The following is an 8,504-nucleotide window of genomic DNA, read 5'->3' on the forward strand; positions in this document are numbered from 1 at the left end:
TAACTCTGTTAACTGTGATGATAATTATCCACCGTTAATGTCGCCAACATAATCGAATGAAATTTTATATCGTTTTTATCGCCGCATATACAGGAATCAATTCATCAAACGTATTATCTCATTCATCTCTTCCACATTTATGTACAACGCCGATCGTGAACTTACTTTACGATGCGACTATATCTATACATAGTGTAATTTTTAGATTAAACACTGATTCTAAGATAGAATCTAATCAAGTAACACTATCTTGTTGATAACAAAATATTAGGTAATATATAAAATGAATAATTATTTTTTAACAAGTGTATTTACATAAATAGTACATTTAACTATTATAACTATAAAGATACGTGTTTATTTTTTTTCAGTTGCTTCTTTAGTTTCAGGGAACATTTTATAATAAAACTTCTCATATTCCTTTTTGAGCTCCTCTCTTTGGGCAAAATATTTTGGATACATAGCCTTTTCTATGGGAACCCATTCATCAAGTACATAGTCAGGTACACTGGCTTCACGATTATAAGCTATCCCATTTACAGAATAAGTAAATTTCATTGGCTGCCAATGCTGTGCCTGAAACAGTTCTTCTTCGCCGTCTAATAAAAGTTGTTTTGCAACACGTGCATCAGGTATATGTCGGTTTTCTTCAAAACGTTGCCTCATTAAAACTGCATGGTACCTTAAATAAAACACTAATTGAATTTGATATATTATAAAGAAAATATATTGTTAATGTTAATAACTAATCAATATTTAAATAGTTAATATTATCATAAGTAGGCTTGAAAGGAATGCCACCGCCTAAGCTGCGATAATTCCGTGTTTGTTTACTTTACTGATTGATGATAACAACTACTGTAACAAAAATGACTATACTTGTAAGAGAGAAATAGAATAAAGTAATGCCCACTTAAGTGACCACGCTCGGGGCCGGCCGCGGTCAATTACATGGGCATAGTTACTTCTCGGAATTCAACGGAGACAAGGAAAGAGGATAAGTACAAGTGAGATACAATAGTCACCCCTGGGAAAAATTTTAATGGGAGATTCTAGAGCCCAAAATAAGACGAAAATCAAGAATACCAATTTGTTGATCGAGGCTTTGTTAACAAGTTATTAACGTTTAAAGTTACGTCTGTAGAACGGCAATCTGCGAACAGCTGTGTACGCGTGATAGCGGTTCTCATTCACAAAATTGTAAGACTGTCGATACGTCGGTAAGTAGAGTTTCTCATGCTGAATGAGAACCATTATCACGCGCACGCAGCTGTTCACAGATTGCCGTTCCACAGGCGGAACTTTAAAAATTAATAACTTTTTAACTAAGCCTCAATCAACAAATTGGTACTCTTGATTTTCATCTTATTTTGGCCTCTAGAATCTCCCATTAAAATTTTTCCCAGGGGTGGTCGAACACCTTGTATTCTAAGAATTGTTGAGGATAACCATGGACAATTAAGTGGGCAAAAATGCAGTCACTTATATGGGCACTACTGTATATGGACCTCTTCATTAAGCCATGACTGTAAACATACACGGAATTATCGTCGTAGTGTTTTAGGCGGCAACATACTTTTCGAGTCTACTGGCACGAGAATAATCCTCAGTTAAAACTAAATGAGTTGTTTATACTACAAATTTCAAGTTTCAAAATTTCAATGGCTCAATATTTTGGACTGTGCAGACTCTCAACAAATGTCTCAAGTAATATCACTTTTTTGGGAGCTTTGAAGAAATAAGAAAAAGAACTTCTTTTATTTATGTGAAAATAAAAGAATTTTAATTTATTTTCATATGATCCTGTATTATTTTTCATTGTTTTATTTTATCTTTTATGTGAGAATGAATAAAATAAAAACAATATTTTACTTAATGTTAGAGTACTATTTTCAATTGAGATAAATATAAAACTTGTTTGTTTAATTCATACGGTTTCTAAAATAAGAATCTATAAATAGACTAATGATAATGTTTTGTATTACAAAAATATTTGAATGTTAAGAGTATGTCTTGTAGGTTTCTCAATTTGGACAATTTTTAATACAATGTTTGTGAATAGACTTTGTAAGTACATGGATCTCATAGATATAACAGTTTCTACTTTTTTTTAATTTCTGACCCTTTATGATTAAAGGTCATAATATGCTGTCACATGATTGAACTTGTCATAATGTATGATTTCATCCAATATGAAAATACATGCAGCATTCCATTTAAAAGAAGGTCATAAAGATTTCTACATTTTGCTTTGACACATATGAATTTAAGTAATTATATAATAAAAACTTTGTTGCAAGTGTGATCCAAGCATACCATCAGTTGAACCTATTAGAGCACTTTTTGATATAAAATGGATGACAACAATGCTTAAGGGATAAAGACACATCATTAATAGATTAGGTACCTAACAAAATATCAATCTAATTTTTATTTACAATATTAGGTATTAAACATTTAGTTTTATCAGATATCCAACTATTTTTATAACTTAAAAAATAGATATTCATTTATTTAGAAATTATTTTTTAGAAAAATATTGGAATTAAATAAACAAATTTTATTTTTTTTTTTTTTTCAATTAGAAATAATGAAAAAATAATGATAGACATAATACCTATGTAAAACATTTTTGAAAATTCTATTAATCTTTATCTAAAGTATATGATAAAATATTGAAAATTAACAGTGTCCAACTGCTTCTATGACAGATTCTATCAAAATATTTAAGAAAAAAGAAGTCAAAGTACATACATACCTGAAATCAGTTCTCCTGGGATTCCAGTCTTCTATGCATCGCAAAGCACGTTTATAGAGACTGCATACTTTTCTGCTGTGAGTAATGAATGGTGATGGTAACTGTGCCATCCTTTTTTAGTTATAATATAAGCTTTTCACAAAATACTGCTTTGCTCCGAAAACCAATTATCCAACCACTGGTTCCGGATTCGTCGTAATATTCTCGCATGCGTATTGAAAATGGCATCAGGTATGTGCCCTGAAAAATTAAAAATGGGTTTCGTATAAATAATTAGTTGTTAATTATTTAATAATTGTTGGAAAATGTGTCGAATAAACAGGTTAAAAGAAGGAAGGTTATGGAAATGACTGTTGAAACAGAAGGTCAGTATTATTTATTTAATTTTAGGAAGTAAAATATTTTTATCTCAATAAATTAAAAAGTAAAATATCTTTATTTTTTTCACCCAAAGTATAAAATGGAACACTTTTCCTTGAGAGAGTATTTGTTACACGCTAATAACTGTATTTAGGAAGAAGTAAATAAATTCGATTTACAAGCATTATTTCTTACGTTATTTTTTTCCACAATTTAGTTTTGAAAGTTTTCTTTTTATTTGAATTATATAAAATTTATTATTTAAAACAATATTTACAATATTTTCTCTATAAATTTTACCCAGCTTTCATACGCACCTGCACGAAAGTAAGATCAATTCTGATAACATTGGAGCATAAAGTAATTCTCTAGTTACTACCGCAGATGGCGCAGTTAGCGCCGATGTCAACCGTCAAGATGGAGGTCGGGGTGCTCTAGGGGGTCAGTCGTCTCCAAGCCAGCCTGAAAGACAGGCGAATAAATAATCCTAACCGCAAAGCCACGTGTGTAGTTATTTCCTAGGCCCCGTATCCCTATACGTAGGTTACAGCCTACACATTGAACTATTCGAACTCGATACACAGTCATAAACTATGTAGATCAAATATAAACTACCTAGATTAGACCTCAAATTTGTAGATACTATAAACAATCATATGTTTCTACAAAATTATTTTAACCTTCAAATTGTTTTTCATACAAATGTTTTGTGCCAAAAAAACTGGTAAAGTGAAATTAGAAAATAATCTTTACGCATTAAGTACTCGCTAATTAAATAATTAGATATTTTAAAAATATAAAACATCTCAAAGTCAGTTCAATTTTGCATAAATTTTTTGTTTTACGGTTCTCAAATTTGTAGTTTCTTTAATATTTGTCTTATTAGCTGTATCGATATAAAATATTTATTATATTTCTTGAGATATTAATTATAGAATGAATTGTATACTGTAAATACTAGATCGATATAATAACTATATTAGAATCAAGACTTCCATCAAAGTATTATACATCTATAACGTGCACTATATAAAATGTTAAATCAAATACCTGTAAATAAAAATAAATAGATTTTAAACACAAAGAACTTCCGGTTAAAAACACGACGGAAGTGTAGTTTGGTCGCAAAGAATGGCGATTGTCATTTGATTTACAGCCCTCTATTTTTCAGCATACTTAACGACCAATTCTTAACGCGCGACAAGAACTTTCCTCAACAATTAAGGAAACCTTCCATAATATCATTGTGTAATGAATTTAAGCTTTATGGTCCATTTTGAGCTACACAATTGACATTAAAATTCACATTAAGTAAGGAATCCAACCTTCAATTTTGTTCACAACTAAGGCAAGGAATTTTTTAACATATTTAAAGGCAAATACAACTAATTTCAAACAAAAATTTACATAATATGTCGGAACCTTTGAGCAAATTTATTTATTTGTTGTATAAGCAACGTTAGTGTTAAATGAAATCATTAATTTTATTTTATTTAATGATTAAATGATTCTTCGACATTCCCTTTTAATCGCAGATTAAACATCCAACTCTTTTTACAACGGTTACAAATTTCACTCGATTCACAAGTTCACAAATCAGAAGTGTAGGATCGGGTTTTCAATATTGACTACTGTAGTTCGTTTCCTTCGAACGATTTTCAACGGACGAAATGGTACCGACGATGCCGCCTGATTCGCATAAAATTTCACTGAAGATCATCGACGCGATAAAACAGCACCCAGTTTTATATAGTGCCGAAGTGAAGGGTTCGTCGATTAAACTTCAAGAGTTCCGGCAGAAGGTCTGGAAGAGGATTTCCGATGAACTTGGTCTTGATTGTATGAACTCATTTTCTTCTTCTTTCATGTTTTGAAAAATAATTTTGTATGTTTTTTACTAGAACATCATTTTTTTTTACTAATAAAACATTTACTGTTTCTGTCGTTTCTCAGCTCAAATTTAAACGTTTTATTTACTTTTTAATAATGTTGGATATATTTAAACAAATAGTGTAAACATTAAATAAAATTCGAGTTTCATAGAAGTAATTAAGTTATAGAACAGCTAATAAAAAATATCGTATTTATTTTTATTTTTAACTTTTCCTTTATGGTTCCTATTTTATCATGTTTAATAATTGAAGTATTGATAAATTATACTCTTTTCCATCTTTTTTACCTTTATCATTTTGATACTATTTAATTATAAATTATTTTTTAGCTACATGGGTGAGATTAAGATGGAAGAACTTAAGGGATACCTATTGTCGCATACTTAAATACAAAAATAAAACAGAGAAGGGAGTTCGTAGAAAAAAATGGATTTTTGAGGATCATCTTAGTTTCTTAAAATTTCCGTAAGAATGTTATGTTACTTATTTTCATTGTAATATTTAACAATAATTTTAATGTATTCGACAGTATTATGTTTATAATCAATTTAAAAAATGTCAAATTAGGTATGAATCGGACTATCAGCCACAAAGTATAGAATTAACAGAAGAATACATTCAAGATATAAATGCTGGTGGAATCAGTTCCGAAGGTCTATTGGAACAGTTAGAAGATCGCAATGACGAAGATTATAGCGAATACCTAGAAGTTTTGGAAGAAACAACTGCAGATCCAGTTTTAGATTGTGATTCCATAGAATTGAATGATAATGAAGACAGTGCATTGAAAAATCGAGAGATAGAAAATACAATACAGCATGATATTGATCTATACACGCAACAAATTCAATCGAAATATAGAAAAATAAGGCCAAAGAAAATGAAAGTTGAACCACTAGAGCCTACAAGTTATAGTATTATAAAAACGTTACCTTTTAAGAGAAGAACTGTTGAAACACCAGTTTTTGTTAATACACCACCTGCAAACAGTAATACTAAAAATGTTTCTAAAGTAGAAGTAAGTTTAATCACGATTAACCATACATCTAATTTGTCATCATAAGTACAGTTCTTTTCCTCTTTTAACTTATTAATAATGTATTTTTGAATACACAGAACAATTACGACCAGGTTTATTTGGCACCTGAAGGAAAAAGTAGTATAGAACTATTTTTTGATAGTATGGCACAAACTGTTAAACGACTACCCTCAAAAGCACAAGCCGATATTAAAATGAATATCTGTAAAATCGTAACAGAAGCGGAGCTCAGATATTCTGGACATAATACGCCACAAAGTACTCAACAATTTATCGCGCCACCCGGGATGATTCCTAAATTAGTTTTGATACCGTGCAATATGATCGATAAACAGAACAATAAAGGTTGACATTGTTTAATGATCTTTTTCAAGAAATGAATCTTGCAATATGTTACAAAATTAGTCTGATTAAGAGATTGTAAGAATTAAGGGGCAGTGTCGACGATTGAAAGAAGGAACGTGTTCCATTGAAGACAATTTTTCTATTTAGCGTCTGGTTTCATAGTTTTGTAACATAAACTGGTAAATCGATTATGTACATAAGTATTGTCATTAAATTTTTCATTACTGTTATATATAAATATACTTATTTTAATAGAATTATACGTTTAAAAATGTGCATTCATACCCAGTAATAAATTTGTCCTTGACCATTTTTGCCGAAACATATTTGAGCCAATTTGACGGATTTCAAATTTCATACTCAAAGTTACAGAAATGATAAATATTATTTTTCAGCAATTTATGTTGAATTTCATTGATGCAATAATATGCATACATACATATTCTAATTAAAAAAAGTATGTATTTTAACATACCCATCAATATAACGGATTTCAATAGAAACAGGTACAAAATGAATGTTTGTTCTATAATATTCGCATGATATAACCATATTTAGGATTAACCTATAAAGTTAGAGATTGGAATTCTATTTAGTCAAATAACTCTAAAACGTTCAGAGCTAGAGAAAAGTGATCAATAGGAAAGTTGCATGATCTCTTTATGAGGAATAACTGTGAAGTGACAACTCAGTCGCATTTGTATTCGCCTTTTCTAACATCAGTGACACATTGTGGCGACTTTGTGTACTGCAAAGTATGTTTCTTTTTCGTTAAAGAAAAAGAACTTCCTGTTTTAACTGAGTATCTTCCGACATGTAACCGTACACGTATAAATGTTAATAATGAATAATAATAAACGTGGAAGGTGCATTATAAGAAGAAAATAATATGAATACCCAAGCATACGGGATCCTCTGTTTAAGGTAGCAACAGGTTATAGGCCCAGTCTGCGTCGATCAAGAAGATGCAAATCGATAATTACATAGTAAGGACACATTATCGTTACGTTTATTGAGAACACCAAAATATTAAGAAAAAAGAAAAAAAACATCAACATCGAGAAAATGTGCGTAAGTACCAGTGCAATACTATGAGCCATAAGATTATACTGCATGATCAAGGAAAGTAAAGAAACCAGTGGTAGTATCGCCAGATTATGCTAACAGAGTAGTGAAAAACATTAAATCTAAAGCATCATTGTGATGCATTTTAATGAGAAAATTATTATACATATAGTGCAGTATAATTAATATAATGTTTCTCACAGAAATGTGAAAGCAATTGATGACAGTATATGGAAGAATGTCAGAAACAAATTTGCACTTGGAACAACAAAAGTTTTTCCTTTTGGAATGCAAAGGGGACTGATCTTTGTAAAACTATGAGGAATCAATTGGAAAAATAGTTTAATCAAAAGAAAGAATCACAGATAAAGTGATGATCACTCCCTGAAGAGTTTGAACACTTTGTTACAGCATGGATGTTAGTGTCAGTAGAGAAATACACAAAGCATGTTTGTTAATCGAGGAACATCAAAATGGGAAAAATTCATCGGTTATGGGAAAAAATTTGTGCAGAATTGATATGTAAGAGCTATTTAAACACACTAAGTGATAAAATGGGTCACTATAAGCAAAATTGTTAGTTGTTAAAGGGACCCTGACATTTTTGTAAAAAGAATGATCAGTATGATCAAAACAAAAAAAATGCATTTATGTATACGTAGTCCATTTATGACTATATTGTTCCACGAGTTGTCAACCAATCCATCAATCAGTCTGTGTATTTTCCATGTTTCCTGATTGCTGAAAGAACCAATTTTGTTCCTTCGAATCCTTCCTTGACTTTGAGACTTAACATTTCATTCAAACAGTCAGAATAATTTCTGTAGCGAGACCGAGCGTATCTTACAAAAACTCACAAAATGCACAGTACCATTATTATCCCCTGTTTGTGATCGCGTGGAGTGTTGACGAAAAAAATTATTTTCATAGAAATAATAGTGTGTACTGGCGTGACAAAATAATAGTGGAATAAAAAATGTGATCAAGAATAATAGTGTAATGGTGTGATCAAAATAAAAGTGCGGAAATGTTTATTTTTTTTGTG

General features: G+C 30.4%; 2 protein-coding genes across 2 annotated transcripts; one reads left to right on the forward strand and one right to left on the reverse strand.

The window, feature by feature from the left end:
- Window positions 1-291: 291 nt before the first annotated feature.
- Nd-b22 (NADH dehydrogenase (ubiquinone) B22 subunit) lies at window positions 292-2,998 on the reverse strand. The gene is made up of 2 exons (XM_076772380.1): window positions 2,759-2,998; window positions 292-682 (listed from the first exon to the last, which is right to left on the reverse strand). Exons 1-2 carry the CDS (start codon window positions 2,866-2,868, stop codon window positions 358-360), a joined length of 435 nt encoding a protein of 144 aa, XP_076628495.1. The 5' UTR covers window positions 2,869-2,998; the 3' UTR covers window positions 292-357.
- A 1,224-nt stretch (window positions 2,999-4,222) lies between these two features.
- LOC143345345 (uncharacterized) lies at window positions 4,223-6,674 on the forward strand. Its single transcript, XM_076772379.1, has 5 exons — window positions 4,223-4,466; window positions 4,654-4,957; window positions 5,340-5,475; window positions 5,578-6,028; window positions 6,127-6,674. The coding sequence occupies exons 2-5, from the start codon at window positions 4,789-4,791 to the stop codon at window positions 6,397-6,399; spliced, it is 1,029 nt and encodes a 342-aa protein (XP_076628494.1). The 5' UTR covers window positions 4,223-4,466; window positions 4,654-4,788; the 3' UTR covers window positions 6,400-6,674.
- The last annotated feature ends 1,830 nt before the right edge of the window (window positions 6,675-8,504 follow it).

Source organism: Colletes latitarsis, chromosome 9, assembly GCF_051014445.1.
Source record: "Colletes latitarsis isolate SP2378_abdomen chromosome 9, iyColLati1, whole genome shotgun sequence".
NCBI lineage: Eukaryota > Metazoa > Arthropoda > Insecta > Hymenoptera > Colletidae > Colletes > Colletes latitarsis.

What these genes read in the sequence shown, in the direction of transcription:
- LOC143345345 (XM_076772379.1), top strand. Translation starts at nt 4,789, where the DNA reads ATGGTACCGACGATGCCGCCTGATTCGCATAAAATTTCACTGAAGATC. An exon ending in CGATGAACTTGGTCTTGATT is followed by an intron (nt 4,958 to 5,339) that starts GTATGAACTCAT and finishes ATTATTTTTTAG; the next exon opens with CTACATGGGTGAGATTAAGA. An exon ending in CTTAGTTTCTTAAAATTTCC is followed by an intron (nt 5,476 to 5,577) that starts GTAAGAATGTTA and finishes ATGTCAAATTAG; the next exon opens with GTATGAATCGGACTATCAGC.
- Nd-b22 (XM_076772380.1), bottom strand. Translation starts at nt 2,868, where the DNA reads ATGGCACAGTTACCATCACCATTCATTACTCACAGCAGAAAAGTATGC. An exon ending in CCCAGGAGAACTGATTTCAG is followed by an intron (nt 683 to 2,758) that starts GTATGTATGTAC and finishes GTTTTATTTAAG; the next exon opens with GTACCATGCAGTTTTAATGA.